Source organism: Molothrus aeneus, chromosome 11 (assembly GCF_037042795.1).
Source record: "Molothrus aeneus isolate 106 chromosome 11, BPBGC_Maene_1.0, whole genome shotgun sequence".
Classification (NCBI taxonomy): Eukaryota; Metazoa; Chordata; class Aves; order Passeriformes; family Icteridae; genus Molothrus; species Molothrus aeneus.
The window spans coordinates 16,941,315-16,962,213 of NC_089656.1; the positions used below are offsets into that span (position 1 = coordinate 16,941,315).

Genomic DNA, 20,899 nt, shown 5'->3' on the forward strand with positions numbered 1-20,899 from the left:
TCCTCTTTCTTTTTCTTTGACTTCAATGTATAATCTCTGGTTCAGTGAGATATTCTGGAAACCTGTGGCTCCTTGGTTCTGATTTTCATTCCCTTTATGTTTGTCGTGTTGAGGGAATTCTTTTGGAAGGCTTCCTGACTGCTGCTGCTTCATGATCTTTTGTGCCAAAGCTAATCACTATTCAGTATGGGACTCCTCTAACATGTTTTATCCTGTAGCTGCTTCTTGTGCCTGAAAAGCCTCCAGCCCAAATGTCTCCACTCAGGACATGTCTTGCTGCTTTTAGCAGTTCCTAGTCTCTGCTGGCAGGGAACACTGCTCAGCTCCCACAGAGCAGGTGCTTGCAAACGTGGAAGTAGAGAGAGCAGGTTTGGTTCTGGGGATTTAACAAGCTTGCACGTGATTTTCCATACAGAACATGATGGGTTTGGTGCACAAATAGAAAACGACATAGGAATGATGCTCAGAGGGTATGAATTTCACTGTTTGGGAGTTACTAACAAGACTCAAGTTCTGCCAAGGATTATAAATAGATACAGAAACACTTTACTACCCTTTGCATTTTTTCTGCATACATTTACATTTATATGAGGTATAGGGTTAAGAATGCAACTAAAATTGAGTTGAGTAGAGCCACATTAAAAGAAAAAAACCAAAAACGTTGCCAGGATTCCAAGCATGACTGATCAGGGAAGAACTGAAACCCTTGCTTACAAAACAGCACCTTTGTCCCCACCAAAAAAACCCTATAAGAACATCCCCAACTAAACCTCAGCATCTGGTTATCACCTGTTCTCTGAGCTGGGTCTGAAAGTGCATTACATCTGTGCAAGTGTCTAAGGTATCAGATAGGAATCTGGGCACCAAAGAAGGCTTTCATTAGAGTGCACCCTGGAGCTACTGTGCCATAATTCTCAGTGTTCCTAGAATCTAAAACTTTGTTATGTTTTCCAGGAGAACAGGAGGAAATACTGGGAAAAGAATCAGTTAATTGCCATTGAATTGTCTGATCTAGTAATCTACTGCAAGCCAACAAGCAAAACCAAGGACAATTTAGGTATTGCCTTTAATATTACATTTCATTTTTACCCTTTTGACTACCTTTACAGATGTTAGTTTGTTAGTTGGGATTTTAGGTCTGAAGATAAAATCTGTCCTACTGGAAAACAAAGCTCTGCTTCACCCAGGCAGTTTTCAATAGCACTTTGAAATTGTACACCAGGGAACTTGGTGCTGCTCATCTATCACAAAAGAGCTGTCACAAATTTTAATTAGTTAACTAGAGACACTCTCTCAGATGTATATTCCATGGGGAAGCTCACTAGTTATATGTCAAGTGACTTTTTTGAGATTAAAAACTCTGGCTGAACACTTGTGATTTGTTTGTAAAAAACCTTCACAAATAGGTTTACTGTGCATTTTTTAATTTTACTGTAAGAACATGTTTGCCAGGACTAAGCTGTTGGAATGATGTATGGCTTCATAACATAACTGGGCCTGTGTAAGTGCAGCTGTGGATTCTGACACTGAAATACATACTTTTAATTCCAGTTTTTTGTCATTGCTGCTGGAGAAGCCAGTAAATGTGCCCTTTTTCTTTAAGTTTCTTTGTAAATGTTTTTAATAAGCTGTCACTGCATTTAAGACATTATAATTACAGTAATTTTTGAGGCATTGGCTAACCCTGGCTCACCCTTTCTTCTCCCCAGTTAGACCCAGGAAAAGATGTCTCATTTAAATATGTGTTATAGTGATCAGAAGTACATTATTAGCAATGATGAGATGAGAACATGACTGCAGGCTCTTATCTGCCCTTCTGTAAAGCATGTGGCAGGAAGGCAATTTCAACTTTCAGGCTTGATTTTCAACCATTTTGCCTGAAAACAGCACCAGTTATTGCATTAAAGGACAAGGCAAAACAAAGTAAAACAAAGGCTTGGTGAAAATACAGTATCAATGTCAACTTCTTTCTTCCTTTGGTAACCACTCTTCTTCCTCCTACCCCTGTATAGACAATCCTGATTTCAGAGAAATCCGTTCTTTTGTGGAAACCAAGGCAGAGAGCATTGTGAAGCAAAAGCCACTGGAGTTGTTGAAGTACAACCTGAAGGGCCTGACTCGTGTCTACCCCAAAGGACAGAGGGTTGACTCATCCAACTATGACCCATTTCGCCTCTGGCTTTGTGGCTCCCAGATGGTGGCTCTGAACTTCCAAACTCCAGGTAATTTTCCCTTTGAAAAAGAATCTAATCCACCTTCTGTTTCACTGTAAATGAGCCCCTTTATGGCCCTTCTGCCCTTCTAATCACCATCCTAATTATTTGAACTTCTCTGCAAGAAGCTGAAGAAGTTTGAAATTTGTTTTTGCATGTGTGTGTTGCCATCCAGAGCTGGGCCCCAGAAACAGGTCTCCAAAAGCCCTGTCTCTAAGCCCAACTGCCCCCAAGCCCTAAAAGTTTTATTTCACTTTCATCTCTTGGTAGGAAGCAAGCAGATATATTTAAAGTGAGTTTCAGATGGATGAATACAGTCACAGGGAAGGCTGTATTCCACTTCATGGTGAGGGCCAGCTAGTTTGCGATACACTGATAGGAAGCTAACTGGGGATGGAGATGGGGTTTTTTGGGATTAGAATTGGTGGAAAATGGCCAGTCAGATTCAATTACTGAAGGAACTGAGTCTTCCACCTTTCCAGCTCGTTCTGAAGTGGTGGCCAGAAAGAATTGCAGAGAGGAGCCATTGATCTGGTATTTCCTTAGCTTTATTCCAGGATATCTTGTGTTCTGTTTAACTCTCTCCCCAGATAAATACATGCAATTGAACCATGCCTTGTTTTCCCTGAATGGACGCACTGGCTACGTGCTGCAGCCAGAGAGCATGAGAAATGAGGAGTATGACCCAATGCCAAATGACTCCAAGAGGAAATTGCAGATGATTATGACAGTTAGGGTAAATCTCTTTCGTAAATTATGTTTTTTTACAAGTCATAAATCTCTATAAAACTAAAAATAAAGCTATTATGTTTCAGAGCAAGATCTGACAGATTGTCAAAATACTGTTTTTAAATGTCAGTGTGTGTGAGAATAGAGCTAACTTCACTGGTTCCTGAAAAGAAATACATGTCTTTGTCATGCTAATGAAGAACATGCTATAGGACTGAAAACACAATCCTGGGATGATTTTGTGTAATTGCTAATAAATATATCAAATGAACTAACTTGAATTTCCAATCCAATGAGTTCTTAGTAGAAGGGTCCTATTGGAGATTGATTAGCAGCAGACTAAATAGTTCAGGGATTTTGAGTGTGAAAGAAAGGTAGTTATAATGAAATATAGAAAGTAAACAGAAAACCTAATAAGCTGATCCCCCACTTTGTATTTAATACACTGTGACTTAATCTGAATGTCATTCTCATTTTTCCTCAAGAGATGAGTTTACCATTGGAAAATGTTGCCATCTTGACTGGGTGCCAAACAGGGTTGAACTTGTTTCTGTTCTCAGTTGCTATGCAGTAAGACAGATTCTTTAAAAGTATTTTTTCTGAGAAGGAAGAAACACATTAATTACTCTTCACTACAGTTTAAAGGTGAGGTAAACAGGGCCTGTGAATGCAAAGCAGAAATGTCTTGAAATGGGTATGTAATAAACACCGAAGAACGATAACAGAACTTGTGCTCCAGGCCTGGCCTGGAGCTGCACACTGTGTGTAATGAATGTCAGCTACATTTTCTTTTTTTTTCCTTACAATGAAAATAATTGAGTTACCCAGACTACTGGAAGTATTGTTATTGTTGGCACAGATAATACATGCAAACATATTCAAGAGAGAGAATGTGTGCTTTTCCATGTTCTGGATTTTTCCCCCCTCTAGTTCTGTAGGCTACCTTCTGTTAGCAAAAATGATGCCAAGTTTCCTTTGGAGGTGGTTCTAATTTACAGTTGCTTTTGCAGGTTTTAGGTGCTCGTCATCTCCCTAAACTTGGTAGAAGCATTGCCTGTCCCTTTGTAGAGGTTGAAATTTGTGGGGCTGAATATGACAACAGCAAATTCAAGACAACAGTTGTGAGTGAGTATCTGTGGGTTTCTGTGTTGCAGGGATATGATTCTACTTCTAGGGTACTTAAAGTGAGCAGAGGATGAACATTATAGGGGGAGTAAATTAACTGTAGCTCTAGACTGATGAGTCACAAACTCTTGTTCTCTTGCTTACCATGGGGCCTGTTAATTTGAGAAACTTCAATGTATACCAAATTTAGAAAAAACAGTACTATTGCAGTTGGGAAAAAAAATAGTCCCATTCTGTTGTATTGTTGCCCATGCATAAGTTTGTGTATTTGCATATTTTAAAAAATTATTGTCTTGGGAGTGCCTCCAACAGTGCTAGTCAGTTCCCAAAAGTCTGGCCCAAATGGGGAGTTACTACTGTGAGCTCCAGACTGTGTTTATCTAAACTGAGGTTCTGAGACTGGCACCCCCTTGGAGGCATCTTGGGTGTATAGGGCTGTAAAATGTTTTAACTTGAAATACATTAGAAGTTTGATCAAAGCTTAGTCCTGGGGAGTTCTGGACAAGGAATGTGTTTGTGTTTGCATGAACTTAAGTGTGCTGAAATGGGGTAATATTTCAGCCACTTCATACTTCACCATTTAGTATTTCTGGATGCAACAGTGTTCCTCTGGTAAAAAACAGGCTGTGGTTCTGATTATCCAAACCAGTGATACCAGTGGAAAATAACCACAGCATCAGGAGCAGAATGTGCATTGTGGCTCCTCAGTACTTTAGAGAAGATGATTATGATTTAAACTTTCTGTGGGAAGTGTCCAAGACGTTAGAGAGCAAACTTCCTGGCTGTGTCACATAAACCAAATCTTGGTCTTGGTCTTGGTGTTCTGTACATAACTAGAAAAAAATTGGATCAAGGTACATGAGTGTTCCTAGAGCTTTTCCTGCTTTCTCTTGGATATGGAACATTTCTGTTATGAATGTGAGAAATTAATTAGCTTTTTCTTTTCTTTACAAATACATGTCCTACGAGGTTTTATATGTTTGAATACAAATAATAGCCTTTCTTCATGGATTTTCATCCCTGCCAAGTTTCCTCCCGCCCCCCACCACCAAGTAAACAAATACAAACTTTCTGAAGCAAGGTTACAACATGAGACAGATGGCATATAGGATTTTTGGGCTTCTGTATCCCTAGAAAATTTCCTGGGATATACATACTCATATGTGAATGAAGTGAAATTATTGCTTCATACTGCGACTGTTTTCTTTTCATTACAGATGACAATGGCCTTAATCCAATTTGGGCACCTTATGCAGAACAAGTGAGATTTGAAATTTACGACCCAAATCTGGCGTTCCTGCGCTTTGTTGTTTATGAGGAGGATATGTTCAGTGATCCTAACTTCTTAGCACATGCCACTTTTCCCATCAAAGGAATCAAATCAGGTGAGATCAGCAGCTATAATGAGCATTACTGTTGAGCATTACTGAGCTGTGCCTTCCTCTCTGATGCCAGACTCCCTCCTGCCTCGATGAAGCTCCTTCCTCTGGCTTTACTTTTCAAGAGCATGTGAAAACAGGTGTTTCTCAATTTTGCCAGTCTTGCCTTTTGCTCCTCTGCAATTGCCATAGTAGAGCCTGCTTTCAGCAGAGGAGCATTTGAACACTGAAAAATGTTCAAAGTATGCACCATTTCCGTGACTCCGAATTTCCCCTTGACGGATTCTATAATTTCCCTTTGTTTTCCTTCCCCCTGCCCCAGGTTTTAGGTCAGTTCCTCTCAAGAATGGCTACAGTGAAGATATAGAGCTGGCCTCGCTGCTGGTGCACTGTGAGATGCAGCAAGTCCTGGTGAGAAGCAGTGGGGTTTGTTGTGTGCACTCAGGGTGTCTGTTACCAGTTCTTTGTGGGAACCAGGAGCTGAGGATTCAGTTTTCTGTTCTGTGTCTGATGTGCTGTTGTCAAGCATTTCTTCTGCAGGTACTGGGGAAGACAAATAGCACAAATTGAGTTACTTTCCCTCTGGGTGGACAGATTACACGGTTGTTAAAAGAAATAACACACAAACAAAGCCTCATTACCTCCAATAGTTTTTGCTGTAACAGCATGGTCGTTGTCTTTCCTTCTTAACTGACTGATGCCATGCAAAGCTAGCTAAAATCAGCTTTGGCTTCATAGATTAATCTTGTTTTTTAAAGGTCCTATATAAAAAGAAATCACTTCAGCAATAGAAGATAGTAATTTCTCCCAGTATTTCATTAAAATAAACAACCCATCAAGTAGAAGACGTATCTGATTCTTAAAGAACTGCTAATCTCCTCCTTTTAAGCCTCTCTAAGCACCTACTTGAAATAGTAGTATTTTAAAACACATAGGGGAAAAATAATGATGCTCATGAATCCAGGCATTAAAGCAGCTGATCTGTGAACAGTATTTGTTGGTGTTCCAAGGGTCCTGCTGTATATGTTGATTTGTAGGATATTTCTCTGACTCTTTCTCAATAATATATTACATAATATAAATACACTTGTGATATGATGAAAGTTTAAAGATGCTTCTGGGAAGTGGCTATTTCAGGGTGCTTTCCAGCACCCTTCTGATTCAGAGAAAAAGAAATTTCAAGTTCTTATTTTTAGTCTGTCAAACCATTCAGGCCCACGCTGCACTTCACACTAGTGACATTATTTTCCTGATTGAAACATCAGCTTCTCTGAACTCTAAGTCATTATGTCTCCAGAGGGATTTGTACCTGCAGTTGCATACACTGAACTGGAAATTTCTGAATTCAGTCACATTGTTCTTCCCAAAGGAGTGGAAGCCTTTTTCAAACATCCTTTGTGGAGGTTTTTATGAAGCCACCTTATAACACCTGATGTAAAATGACAGTGTGTGCAATAACAGTTTTTGAAAGCTGTGGTAGGTTCATCTAAGTTCCTTCTGTGGGCCAGCCAAGGGTTCTGAGAGCAGGAGAGAATCAGAAGCTGACCAGGGATGTGTGTGTGTGAAGAGGAGACCTGTATCCTTTCAAGATAATATTTAAATTGCTCATATTTCATGGACTCAATCTCATAGGGGAGGCCTGATAAACTGCTGGTTCTGGGCTTGCTCCCTTAGAGAAAACTGGCAAAGTCACCATTGCCTAATGCTGAGCATGGACATCACTTGTGGATACATTGCAAACCCCTCCTGCCGTGGTTTCTCTTCAGGAATCCAGATCATTATTGCCTGGGGCAGGAGCAGCTCTCAAATGTTGTTCATAGCAGCAGTCTGTCCCCCAATCTGTCAGCACTGACTCCTTTGACAGTAGCACATTTCACACTCTAGAATCCCCTTCTGCTTGTCAAGCCAAATGAAGATGCAGCTCAGCTCGGTGTTTTTACAATGCCTGGTGGCAATGCAGTGCAGGACAACTTCCAAAAACTTCCTTTTGTTTGGCAGCCTGCAACAAGCCCAGACTCACCACAGTTGTTAACTCTAGAACTTTTGCCAGGTCATTCAAGAAGCATCAGAAAAGATTCAAGGCTGCCTCTGTTCCTCTGCTTCTTTTTAAAAAGTGATGGCCTTCCATAAAGTAATGACATTTAATAACAGGCCTTCCATAAATAATGCCATTTAATAATGTCTGTTTATATACAGAGCCCATCTGCATGTGCTTGGAGATGAAATACAGAATTGTAATGAGGAATTACAGATGGCTGTGAAGTTTATCAGGAATAGTAAAGTGAAAACATTTTAGACATAAATATACACATTTGTGAATTATTATGTGGGGCCTTATTATTCCTGTACAACTTAAACATGTTTTTTGATATTGTAGGAATTATACTATATTGAAGTGGTTGTTGCACTTAAAGGCATGTCTTATTTGCTTGAAAATTGATTTACTTCCTTCAGAAAGTGCATGTATTTCTTCAGCTTTGTCTGACTACAGTCAGCCTCAATGGTGTATATGTTCTTGATTTAAAATATTGAAGTGGACATCTTAAAATGCAGTTTAAGCTTTAACCTTTGTGGATACATTTATTTACAAGAAATAACAGTGGTACATATGCATCTTGATGATTACACCTGCAAATCGGTAATTAACAATCTGCATTTCTTTTGTGATTTGGGAATACAAAGTTTCCTACCCCTTTACAAACAAAAATTAAATAAATTACTCTTTAAGTCTTAATCAGCAGCATAGCACTGAGGCTGTTTCAGTTGCTCCAACCCATGCCTGCATAGGAATGTGTTTCAGGAGGAAAAAAGAGTTTAGGAAAGGATCTTGTTGCTGTAACTGAAACCTCTTGGGTATGTTGCTAAGCTATCAATTTTCTTAGATCTGTACTGAATGCAGAAAGAGGAATTCTTATTAGTATGCTGCCTCTGAAAATGTTTGGATTTATTACATTTATTGATTGCATGTCATTTCTTGTAGAAGGAGTATCTTGTTTTGCTGCTGATGTGAAAATTAAGACTTCAGTCCTGCCAGTTCAGTTCCCCACTAGTAACTCTATAAGAGGCAGCTTTTGCATCCAAAGTTTTGAAGTATTAAAATAATTTGAAGTCCTAAAGGGAATCATGATGATTGCTTATGGTTGTGGAGTGTTGTGAGACCTTCTTCTGTGGGCCACAATAGAAACTCAGACCTACTCAGTTCCTTTGCAAGAACTGAATTGCCATAGTTACATAGAAATACAGGATCTGTCCTTCTTTCTTGGTACATCTGAGTATTTGCTGCTGTAAGGGGTCCTATTTACCAGTCAGTATTTTGACTCTTAGTCTACATTTCAATAGAAAATCCCCAGGATTGTCACTTTGTCACATGATAGGCAAATATGATGGAAGAGCCAAAACATAAACATTTGAAAAAAGTATTTTTAATATTTTTATAATCTGATAAGCCATCATGATACACTATTTTCTGTTCTTTCCTCAACAGACTATTAAGGAAAGATATTACAATAGAAGTGTTTAGATACACAAATTTTGTGATCTGTGCTAGAATGTCCCTGATGCCCCTGTCAGAGGGTATGACTGGTCTTACTGTGGGGCTGAGGAATGTTTTTTAGTGCTTTCTAAGTTAGTTTGTTTCCAGAAACATTCCATAAACATCCTATCAAACCAATTTTATAAAATGTTCTATGCAGTTATTAAAATGTGGTTAGGAAAACAAACTCACCCCCCAAACTCTGCTGGTTCTGTCTCATTTTGGGAACAATTTTTACAAAATCACCTTGATTTCCAATGTTCCTTTGAAGGAAAGTGAAGAGGAGCTTTATTCCTCCTGTCGGCAACTTCGGAAGCGCCAGGAGGAGCTGAACACCCAGCTGTTCCTCTATGACAGCCACATGAACATGAGGAACCCCAACAGGGATGCAATTCTGAAAGAATTCAACGTCAATGAGCACAAACTACAGATTTATCAAGAGACTTGCAACCGCAGGTGGGTCGATGATCATTCTCCCTTCCAAGGCAGCTCTGTCAAGACAGGATTTATGGTAAAGAAACCTCAGCCATATCAAAGGGAGCATCTAAGGAGTGGTGAGGGTAGAATGAGCTCATCTGGAACGAGGGAAGGGCTGTAGAGAAGCCAGGCTGGGCCTCAAGCCACTAGAGGCCAGCAGAAGCTGAGGAATGTGTGCAGAGGAATCTCAGTGGCAGTGATCACGGTGACACTTGTAATCCTGTCAGGTTTTATATCCCTCTCTGCTGCTCTCTGGGAGGAAAGCCTGGAAGTATATACAGACAAATAAATAAACCTCTTCACTCTTGCTACACTATCAGAGTTATGTCCCTGGAAATGTCATGCACATATGAGATATGTGGGAACAGATACACAAACCACAAAAGATAAAACCAGTATTGAGTTGTAACAGCACAGCATTGTCAGTTCAGTGTCAGTGATAATAATCCAGAGCTTAGGGGAAGGTTCCTTCTCCTTTGCTGCCACCTTTGGCTGGGTGTGAGGGAGATAGAGGGGGAGGCTTCATGTACCGAGGGGAAGTTTTGAGTAGATCTCAAGACTTTAAATATTCTTGCTCTTTTTTGTGTGTGCTGAACAGCTGTGTGAATCACTTGTTTACTCCCATTTATTGAGGGAAAAATGGCAGTGCTCATTGCTGATACATAATTTGCCACTGGTATCCAAGTACATTGAATTTGGTAGACTGTTTTCCTCTGAGAAATTCCTATTAGGCTTGACTTTTTCCTTTTCTTTTTCCTTAAGATTAAAGGAGAAGAAAGTCAGTAACAGCAAATTCTACTCTTAGAGCCCATCATTCTTTGATGTGTGCTTTATGGTGCAATTCAGGAAGAGATGAATTTATCCAGATCATCCTGCTCAGTGACGGTCTCATCAGACAGAATGACTGGAAGAAGAGAAGGAAGAGGAAATATGGATTTCCTTTATAATTTTTCTTCTAAGAAAAACTGGTTTAATACCTAATAATTTATATTCTGTACAAAGCATACCCTCTGTGCAGGCCAGAACTTCTGTGCATTCAAGATTTTTAAAACTTGAGGATGTGTAGTTGAATGGACCTCACTTCTCATTATCGATACCTGAAGTACAAATCATCTCCTGCATGTGTGTACACAGGCACAGTGTCACAGATAAGACAGTCACAACAATTTGCATGCATGGAATCACACCACTTCAACAACCTGGCTCCTCAAGATTAACTAGTAGTGAGTTTTTAATTTATTAAATGCTGTAAAAGCACTTCTACACCAGCATTGTCACGTCATGTATGTTACAGTCCTCAAGACAGCAGATTGTGCTGCTGATACTGTATAAAATATTTTGGGCAGCTATTGTCTCTTATTAAAACTTTTCTGTTACATTTTCAAGAACAAGATAATATGTTAATTTTGTTGAAAGCAAATACCCTCTGTTACTGTAGTTGTGTTTTTCTTGTTGAACTCTCTTTAAAGGTTCAAGAAAGGAGCAATGTGTGAACCTCTATTCATAGCCCCTGTGAACTTCTGTTCATAGCCTCGAGGCACTGGAAGGAAAAGTTTCAAGATATGCAGTAAGAGATATATGTTTGTTTGCAGAAAGGGAAGGTATTTAAAATTCTGAGGAGCACTTACTTTTGTACAATATCATTTCTGCAAATCCTTTCAGCTGCTAATGTGCTTAGAAATGAATTTTTAAATGAACTGTCAATTTTTAATCTTGCAATCCTACATAGACGATAGTCAAATGATAGCGTTCTGTAAATGTAGACTGTTTCCCAAAATGTAACTAATCCAAGAATGATAGTGTGCACAAATATAGAGGTACATCCTTCTGGTGCCTTAATCAAATCAAGAACATGAAGCTGCAGATGAGAATACTTGTTAGATTAGCAAGTGTATTTTCCTGCCAGAGCAGAACTAAAGGCCTTCGATGGAATATTTAACAGCAGTTGTCATCATTTGTGTATGTGTTGGTCCTTTGTGCTAGTGTTGTATTGTCACCATCAAATTCCTGGTTGTTGTATCTCTACATGGGATGAATTTTGCTATCTATATTCTCAATTTCAGTGTTCAAATGTGTGCAGAGGAGTTTAGTTTTCGGAGTGACTGCCTGAGGCATAAAATGCTGCTTCCACAGAGCTGTATTTCTGATCACAGAGGACTTGCACAGATTTGGGATTCATGGCCTGATGCAGCTGCCTCAGCAATTTTCCATTTCTCTTGCTCCCCACGCTGTGAGTTCTGTTGTTTCGAGAGGCGCTTAATTGATGCCATTGTGCATTCACAGATGATGGTTTGAGGAACCCCCTTGAGGCTTTAGCTATTCTGTAAAGACAGTCTTGTCTCAGAGATGAAAGTGTTATAATAGTGTATCCCACAATGGGGTGGCGTCTGTAAATTTTTTATTATAAAGAAATTAATTACTAATCACCCAACTGAAAACAGAAAACTTAAAGGCCATTCTCTCCTTTTCATCATCCTTCCTGAAATCTCTTCAGGACCCAGCTGTGATTGACCTGTTCAATGAATTAGATGGGTGTAAACCCTGCTCAAACAAAGAAAAAAAAAATCACATCAACTGTGGATTTGGGAGGTGGAGCTATAACCTAAACTGCTGTATAGAGCTGGTTTTATCTTCATTATCCAGGTGTGGATTGTTCTGCCTGTCAGAATTCTTTTTAAGCTCAGTTCTAGAGCAGACCCAACCAAACTGTCCATTTGTCCTGGCTTTCTCCACTGGTGTGTATATTCCTGACACAGCACAGCCACTGTGTGATGGACACAGGAGTGAGTCCCTCACACTGCTCTTGTGCAAATATTTAAGAATTAGCTCGTTTTGTAGTCCTTTGAAAAGTGCTGTGCACATTCTCCACTCATGCATAATGTCAGGGGTTATAAGAGCCACTCCATCAGTATTTATGCAAATGCATTTTGTTTTACAGTAAAACTTTTCCCCGGAATATGATGTTACACTGTGTGCAGAATGAAAATACTGCAGTGACTCTTCTGCTGACTTGCAAGTGGTGGGAAAGGCTATTTTCTAACTCTTCTCTTGGTTTTGCATTCTGTGTTTTATCTCCAAGACCTCACCTCTCAGTTCTTCCTTGGGGCAGGCTCTGTAGCAACTTTATCACAGTTGCAGCTGTTTGAGTATGAAAGTAGGTTTGAATGTGTGTATTAATTTTTTTAATCCAGGAGGGAAAACATTTATACATTTTTGAAGTTAACAATTGTTAAATTGTTATATTCTTATAGAAACGGTTTAAAATCATTGAAATAACTTATTTTAATAAAAAATTGTTGATATCTCATGTTGATGTGAATGATGCCAGGTGCTTCTTTGTTTAAGCATTGCTCGTTGAATTTCGTGACTTTTGCCAGTCATTTGAAGCAGTGAGTTCTTACTAAAAAGTGATCTGCTGGTGTGGTATGGTGTGCTCTGCTAGAGGTTAGAAGAAGAGCATTTCTGTGGTTTTAAGATGAACTGACTCAGAGATTGTTTCAGTAGACATGGTTATCGTTGCACTTCCTCTGGCTCCAAACACACGAGGCAGAAGGAAAAGGTCAAAGATCGAGTTTAACTTGTGACTCCAAACCAACCTTTTTCAATGAGAGGCAGATACAAACTCCAGCTCTAGTGAGAGTCAGATTTTTATGAGCTTGAACAATAAAATGTCAGCAAGGCAAAGATTAAATTTGTGGTAATTTGGAAGGACAGTAATATTGATGTTTACAAAAAAAATTTATCAGAACACTTTCTGCCTATGAGGTTGCAGGGAGAACTACTGCTGGGTGGGTGCACTGGGTGGGTCTTTATGTGGTGATTTTTTTAATTGTTGGGAGTCTTGGGAACAAATTTTTTCTCATCTTTTGATCAGAATTACATGCTTATTGAACATGAATCCATATGAAGAGTCTGCAGCCGAATTCTTCTGGAAGGTCATTAAATCAGACAGAGTCTTTATTGCCTTAGTGAGTATTGGTATGCATGAGTTGTGGAGTCCAAAAAATTACTACATTTAGGTGTTTTGTTGCCTGTATTGTCACTTTTTTCTGCCCCAACAGATCTATACACTTCTCTGTTGAAAGCATTTTGTTAGTTTTGCAGTTCTTTAACCTCAGAGAACGTGTGAGCTGTGTACCAGCCATTATCTTTGAATTCTCCAGACCAGTTGGAAAAACCTGAATGTGGTGTGGAAGCTGAATTGCAGTGGTTGAGGTCTGCTACAGTCATGTGTCAGCATTTTAACTGCAGTCCAACTAGCTGGCTTTGTTCCAGACTGAAATTCCCTTTATGGCATGAGAAATAGAAGTTAAATATAATGAAAATTAACTTTCAGAATCAGTTCAGAGATAAATTAATCTTCTGATTCATAACAGTATTTATAAACATGTTCAGCTATTAGTTTTAAAAGAATTTAAATTAAATTAAAAGCAGTTGAATTTGTTGCTAGCCTACATTTTTAGCTGTTACTCCAGCAAAACAGGGAATTGTGAGCTTGACTAAAATAAAGCAGTAGTTTCCCCAACACTTCTGTACTCCTGAATTACAGTTTAATCCCCAGATTCTTTACAACATGTGTAAATTATCAGCCTTCAGGACCCTTTTCTCTAAGACCACATAGTAAACTATTACATATGCCACTATACTTTGGAAAGTATGTGGAAATCAGTAATAAATGGAAAAAAAGCGACATTTTGGTTGGGTCCCTTAGGAGAAGGACCTAGAAAAATCCGGTTTGATTAAGCATCTAAAATGAATATATTTAAATACATGTGAGAAGTATAAGTTTTCATGTATACCTTGCAAATTTGTACCTTGAAATGCTGTGTCTGAGGTTAAGTAGCTGACCAAGTATTCTTAAACTATTCACTTTAAACATCAGCATCATCCTTTATAGTGAGGCACCTGTCAATTGTTCAGTAATTTTGAGGACTAAAATTGAATCTGAGCTATATTTTCATTCTGCTCTTCCAGTTTTCAGGTGCATTTCTGGTAATTCAGTTTCAGGAAAACAGGTAAGATGAAAATTTGAAAAGGGACACAACACTTGAATTAATTACCCTAATTTACCCAGATATTAATGCATGAGGAGTAATGATAAAAAAAAAAAAAAACAGGAAAAAGGAGAGAGGATTGTAAAATACTTCAAATAGAGCAGCTGTGACTGTCTTTACAGGGATGGAATTTTCAAGCAATTTTAGAGTATCTCTTTAAGTCACAGACTGCCTGTTTTCCTTTTGGAAAGAGTAAGTGTATCCTTCACCTCTGCTGTGGTCAGCACTTTGGTTTTTTTTAATAGATGGAGCTAATTGATGGGGAATTAATCAGTGCACTGATGATGGCTCGGGGTGTGTCCCCACATTAATCCTGTGTGCTGGAGCACACTCTTGAGCCATTAGGACAAAACAATTCCTCCTGCTCTGTTATCAGAGAGTTCTGGCCTTGACTCCAGGCAGATGAAAAGCTTCACGTGTTGAGCTCAGCTCCTGCAGGACTTCTGGTATTTGGGGTTTTGTGGGGTTATTTTTGTCTTGTTAGGAACTGCTGCTGCTGCTGTACCTCAAAACCTGACCGGGGCTTGAACCTCAGCTGGTATTGACAGTGGATTTAGGATTCTTGGCTTAAAGACCCTTCCATAGATGATTTTCATAACCCCACCATTGAGATAATTATAAATAGCAGTAGCTGAGTTTTGCTAAAAGATTACAAATAGCAGAGAAAATTCCTCTGGGGCACGGGAGTTCAGTTCCCTATGTTAAAACCATTTTTTAGAAGACTTGACATGAAATACCAATGCTGTTTCTGTGCAACAGGCTTGTGCAATTTCTTCTACGTTTTGGTTTTGTCTTCTGCTGGCATTAGAATTTTGTAATCTATTTCTGATAACATTGTGTCAAAGCCAGAGAACTTAAAGGGGAAAAGAACAAAGTGGTTTCCACTTGAAAAAACAGAGCTGTTGGAAAGAGAGCATCGGCCCAGTGCTTTTATGAGGTCATGGATGTCTTTTTTCTGTTTTATTAAAAAGAAGATTTCTTCTTTCTGCAGATGATGTTGTATATTAATGACTCCTGGAGAGTGGCCCTTGTGCCATCAGTGCTCAGTTGGAGACACATAAGCTCTTTATAAGAGACTGCAACACTCCTGCTACAGAAACAGCTTATTTGCTATTAGAGAGGGAAAAAAAAGTGAGTTCTCTCTTGAGCTGTCCCTCAAGCTAAGTATTAAATTTAATTTCTTTCATGGTATACTTACTGGTAGGGGAGTGAGGGAGAAAAGTCAGATTTGAAGCATAAAAATACAAAAAGTTATCAATAGTGTGGGCTGGGGTTTTTTTAAGGTAAACTTATCAGGAAGAGAACAGTCAAAAAATAATGCTGTCTTTAGTCACCATGAGCTGTAAAAATCTGCATCTTCTAAGCAGGGGTGGCTGTGGATTTCTAGCTTGGTTCCTCTCTTAAGGCCTCTTGTTTTCTGAGAATCCTTTAACAGTGCAATGGAACTGCTCTTCTTCTTCTTCTTTACTTCCCCATTTCAGTTGCAGCAGAGTTGAACAGAAGTATCTGGAAGTTACTATTAATTTAAGATCAGTGTGGCTTCAGCCATTAAAATGGAAAAACTAAAGTTTAAAGAGGAGTTTTAAATTCTTGAAGGATTCTGCTTTTATCAAGGGGTACAGAAGCTGCAATGCTGATGAGTTAAGGGAAAACAACTCTGTGTTTAAAATTTGAGGTGAAGTTTCTTAGTTTATGTATTAGATTGACAGATGGAATTGCATGGGACAGCTGTGACCTGTACTTTTAGTCTTATCTTCTAATCTTAAAATACCACAAAATTATGAGTTTCCTTGTAGCAAGTGTTTATCTTCCTATCACAAAGCTGAAATTCTATTTAGCTGGTGTCAGGTGTTAAAGAAATATTATTAAAGACTAAAAGTGTTTTATAAATAGTGGAACGTGAATGCAATCACTCACCAAATGTCTTTGATGAATTATTTGTTTAACCATTCAATAATGCTGGGAAAAATCATAGGTTTTATTTATGAATGCACTTTCAGCTGGTTCATTCATTTTAAACAGGCATATTTTACTGTTAGAAAAATCTACAAATCTCTGGTGCTTCAAGCACTTTGTGGTAATTTAGATTAAGCATGGTGCATTTTCCAGAAATGTCATTAGATATCAGAGTTAACTCAGGAAAGCATACCAGAATGTATTCATGTAAAAACCTCATTTATTTATTGTCTAGCAGTTTATCAGTTAATCTTGGTTAGGCATATATACATCCAAGCTGGGAAGCAGAACTGGGGTTTGGAATGTGATCAAAGAATAAATTTATTCTCCTCTGGATCATGTAACACAAACTCTTTAGGAATAAAGGGCAGGGATCAGGAGTAAAATCCCATCAGGGAGGAAGAGTCAGCCTAAGGACATTTGTTCCATTCACTGCATTGTGCTGTTGTACCTGAGAATAAAATGCTGTTTGCAGTAATACTGAGCTTCATCTTGTTAGTGATCTGATCAATTTCACTTTGAAGAGAATGAATATATTAAAAATTGCACCTTTTTACCCAGCAGTTCCAGTCCTTGGGGATAAAGCTGTTATTTACCTCAATCACACAAGTATGTATTTTTTTAAAAATCTTTTATTACCTGTCTGTCAAAACCAAGAGTAAGCAGAGAACAGAACTAAATTCTGTCCTCAGCATTTCATCTTTCAGAGTGAAAATGTTGCTGCAGATGGAAGACAGGAGACCAGCACAGCAATCAGCAGCACAAGCAGTCCTCCATCCCTAACCAGGTGCATCATGGTGTAATTTCTTGGCTTTGGTCCACATCCCTGGGATCTAAACCACTCCACCACTTCATCCAGGCTGTACTGCTGGGGCTCATAGCCCAGCTCCTTCCTGGCCTTCTCCATGCTGAAGTAGTGTGTGACACCAGTTTTGTAAACCTCCGTGCGAGTGAGGAGAGGCTGGAAGTTATAAACATGCCCCACAAGAAAATGAACTATTTCAGTAAAGAATGCAAAGAAATAGACAAGGGAGAGGGGAAGGCGCAGGGTTGGGAACTTGTAACCCAGACCTTCCACTAGCGGTCGGAAAAATTCAAAGTTATTGACAGGCCTGCCATCAGAAATGAAATAGGCCTGGCCTGCAGCAATGTGCTGCTTGCTGGCTCTGAGGGCCTCGGAGGCAAGGACATGAGCCTGGACTAGGTTGTCCACGTGTACAAACTCCACCAGACTCAGAGGGTCTCCATAGACAAATCTAAACAGTCCCCTTTCAATGTAGCTGACTATTCTTGGCAGGTGTCTCTGCTCCCCAGGCCCGTAGATCCCTGCTGGCCGGAGAGCACAGGTCCTCAGGACACCTCTCCCATTTCCCAGCTCAGCACCGTTGGCCTCCAGCACCTTCATTTCAGCCAAGGATTTTGTTCTGGAGTAGTGATCAGGGTGAAGGTGCAGAGGTAGATAAGGCAGAGACTCATCCCCATTTTCTATAACCTGGCCTCCAAATATCACATTGTAGGTACTTGTATAAACCAGGCTGGACACTCCCCTGCTTTTGCAGGCCTGGATGACATTTTCTGTTCCTTTCACGTTAACATCTTCTATAAGTTTTCGGTTCAGCTGCTCCCTGCCAGACATTCCATAGGAAGCGATATGGAACACGCAGATTACATCTCTGAGAGCTTCTTCCACTTCAGACAGGCAACAGATATCCCCCTGCATGAACTTCATTCCCTCTGGCATGGTTTGAAGTGGCTTCACCACATCAAAGAGGATCACATCGACTCCCTTTTGATATATGGCACAACCTAAACTGAAACATGACAGAAACCATACATTAGGGCACAACACCATGGTGCATGAAACATCTCACCTGGAAGGGAGAGAACACTATTAACTGTTTTTATGCTGATTATTTTTCTGGTGGGAGTCTTTTAAATGCTGAGTCCCCCACTATAGGGAATATTCAGCTGTGATAGTTTAGGTACTGAACTGATTTCTCACATTCCATCAATACTTGGAGGAAAAAAAGAAAAAGAGGCAGAACTGCCGTAAATGAAAATTCTGAAGAGATCAGCAACAGCAATTTTCAGATGTGCAACTATTGCCAATTTTTTTTTTTTAAAGCTTTACTTTTATCTAACTTTAGTTAGATAAAAGCTTTAGTTTTATCTAACTGCTTTTGTGCCATCCCAGTTCTGGCTAAACAACAGGTTTTCGCCATTGTGTTTGAAATTTACAGAGGAGTGGGAGAGATGCTTCTAAGCTGCTGTGAATGCTTTGCCACACGTCTACATTTTACTCCAAGTCACAAGTATTGACACAAAGTGTAACTCTGGTGTTTCTCTTCCCCTTTCCTACATTTTTGTATCTCCGTTGTGCTTTAGGGCATGAAAGTGGAGGGAGAAGCCAAGTAGAAGTCAGATAGGCATTTCCTGAGATCTTTTTTTTTGCTTCCCGACTTGAAATTTACTTTATTCTCTGGTCCTGACTGTGATCTCTCTCCCTCTGTGAGCAGTTATAGTCTAGGGCTCAAAATAGGACTTTTTCTTTAAATGGGCTGCAGAGCCAGCTACAGCAAGGGAAAATGGATTTCACTGAAATATGCACCTTAATAACAACCCTAATCCTAAACCATCGCTGCTCATGAAAATAATATATTCTTGAGAGTTCAGCTGGAGTTGTTAACCTATAGAGCTAAGCACATGTGTAACTATTTGCAGGTCAAAAGAAAACAAGTGTAGGCTTGTCCTTCAGAGGAGGCTGATGATGGTGATCCCACCCTTCTACAGAGGTGAGCACACAGGTAAATGTCTGCCAGGCAGCTGCTGCCTGACATTTGGAAAGGGGAAAACAGCGTTACTTACAGCCTCTGGAAACAGAGTAACTGAGGTTGTTTAAAACTGAGACCCCGGGTGAGCCAGAAGATGGGAACACCTGGTTCAGGTGTCTCAGGCCCACAGGTCTCCCTTCTACAGATGGATTTTGCTGCCTCCCCAGCAGCAACCTCTTACATTTACTCCTGTATGTAATAACTATTTAATGCACTAACCGGAAGCCAAAATAACCCCCTCCTCCAGTAATGAGGACCCTTTCCTTGGCGGCGTTTCCTTCTTCCATCCTCTTTCCTTTCGCACCGTGTGCTGGAACTGACCTACAAAACACACCGCAAACACACCCATAAAAACCAGTCCGCGTTTTACCATCGCTGCACATTCCCGACCTTATTCAACGCTCTCGTTCACGCTTTAATTCCGGCCCTTCCCCGGGGAGCAGGAGGCGATTCAGGGCCGGGATGGCTCCCAAGGGAGGGAAGCTGTTCCCGCTGAGGGAGCGCTGCGGTGGGGCCGTGCCAGCCCCGGGCCCCCCGTACCTGCGGCGCTGCCGGCCCGGCCCGTCCCTGCCGGTTCCCGGGGCGGTGCCGATCCCGATCCCGGGAAATGGAGCCGGGCGGGGCGGGGGCGGCCCGAGATGGCGGCGGGAGCTGGGCCTCTGCTGCCGTCAGCCTGTGCTGGCCTCGCCAGCCGTGCTGGTGTGGATTTCTGTGCCGGGCCGCTGATGCTGCTGCGCTCCCCTCGCAGCCTGAGGCGCTCTGGGATGGGGGCTCGGTGCTGAAATCAGAGCCCGTCCCGGCCCGATGTTTGTACCGCAACACCCGGGATCGATCCGGGCTGGAGCAGCCGTGGCAGAAGAGCTCGGGGGTGTTGGTGGCTGGGAGCTGGACCTGCCCCGGCCCTGATCCCCCCGTACCTCGGGCTGATCCCCCCATTCCCCTGCCCTGAGCTCCTATGCCCAGGACTGATCCCCCTTTTCCCCGGCTCTGATCCCCCCCATTCCCTGGCTCTAAACCCCCGTGCCCCGGGCTGATCCTCCCATGCCCCGGCCCTGATCCCCCCATTCCCCGGCCCTGATCCCCTGTTCCCCGGGCTGATTCCCCCATTATCCAGCCCTGATCCCCCCATTCCCCGGCCCTGATCTCCCCATGCCCTGGCCCTGATCTCCCCATTCCCCAGCCCTGATCTCCCCATGCCCTGGCCCTGATCCCCTGTTCCCTGGGCTGATCCCCCCATTATCTTATCCGGCCCTGATCCCCCTGTTCCCTGGCCCTGATCCCCCCATTCCCCAGCCCTGATCCCCCATTACCCGGCCCTGATCCCCTGTTCCCCGGGCTGATCCCCCCGTGTGGGCAGCAGGGAAGGGGGGGATTCTGCCCCTCTGCCCCGCTCAGGTGAGACCCCACCTGCAGAGCTGCCTCCAGCTAGGAAAACTGGGATTGTTCATCCTGGAAAAAAGAAGGTTCCAGGGTGATCTAGCTGTGGTCTTCCAGTTGCTGAAGGGAGCTCAGAGAAAGGATGGGGCAGGGCTGTTTGCAATATATGTAGTGACAGGACAAGGAGGAATGGCTTCAGAGTGAAAGAGTAGGGTTAGATCAGGTA

The 20,899-nt window shown here is 41.2% G+C and overlaps 2 protein-coding genes across 6 annotated transcripts in view; one reads left to right on the plus strand and one right to left on the minus strand.

The window, feature by feature from the left end:
• PLCG2 (phospholipase C gamma 2) overlaps positions 1–12,774 on the plus strand; it is a 52,099-nt gene extending 39,325 nt beyond the window's left edge. The window contains exons 25-32 of the mRNA XM_066557286.1: positions 955–1,057; positions 2,013–2,222; positions 2,804–2,949; positions 3,953–4,067; positions 5,285–5,452; positions 5,769–5,857; positions 9,250–9,434; positions 10,218–12,774. Coding sequence (XP_066413383.1) covers positions 955–1,057; positions 2,013–2,222; positions 2,804–2,949; positions 3,953–4,067; positions 5,285–5,452; positions 5,769–5,857; positions 9,250–9,434; positions 10,218–10,260 — 1,059 coding nt within the window. The 3' untranslated portion in view covers positions 10,261–12,774. The remainder of the gene's footprint in view (positions 1–954; positions 1,058–2,012; positions 2,223–2,803; positions 2,950–3,952; positions 4,068–5,284; positions 5,453–5,768; positions 5,858–9,249; positions 9,435–10,217) is intronic.
• Positions 12,775–16,667: 3,893 nt separating this feature from the next.
• Positions 16,668–19,911, minus strand: SDR42E1 (short chain dehydrogenase/reductase family 42E, member 1). Of its 5 annotated transcripts, XM_066557515.1 has the most exons (3): positions 19,837–19,911; positions 19,516–19,617; positions 16,668–18,276 (listed from the first exon to the last, which is right to left on the minus strand). In XM_066557515.1, the coding sequence occupies exons 2-3, from the start codon at positions 19,581–19,583 to the stop codon at positions 17,169–17,171; spliced, it is 1,176 nt and encodes a 391-aa protein (XP_066413612.1). In that variant the 5' UTR covers positions 19,584–19,617; positions 19,837–19,911; the 3' UTR covers positions 16,668–17,168. The 5 variants fall into 5 exon arrangements, with proteins under 5 accessions (XP_066413612.1, XP_066413613.1, XP_066413611.1 ...); XM_066557516.1 differs by lacking the exons at positions 19,516–19,617; positions 19,837–19,911 and adding an exon at positions 19,687–19,781; XM_066557514.1 differs by lacking the exon at positions 19,837–19,911 and having other exon boundaries at positions 16,668–18,271; positions 19,516–19,751.
• Between the last annotated feature and the right edge of the window lie 988 nt (positions 19,912–20,899).

Coding starts and splice junctions, on each gene's coding strand:
- SDR42E1 (XM_066557513.1), bottom strand. CDS start 19,679: ATGTGCAGCGATGGTAAAACGCGGACTGGTTTTTATGGGTGTGTTTGC. Junction 18,277..19,515: donor GGGGGTTATTTTGGCTTCCG/GTTAGTGCATTA, acceptor GTCATGTTTCAG/TTTAGGTTGTGCCATATATC.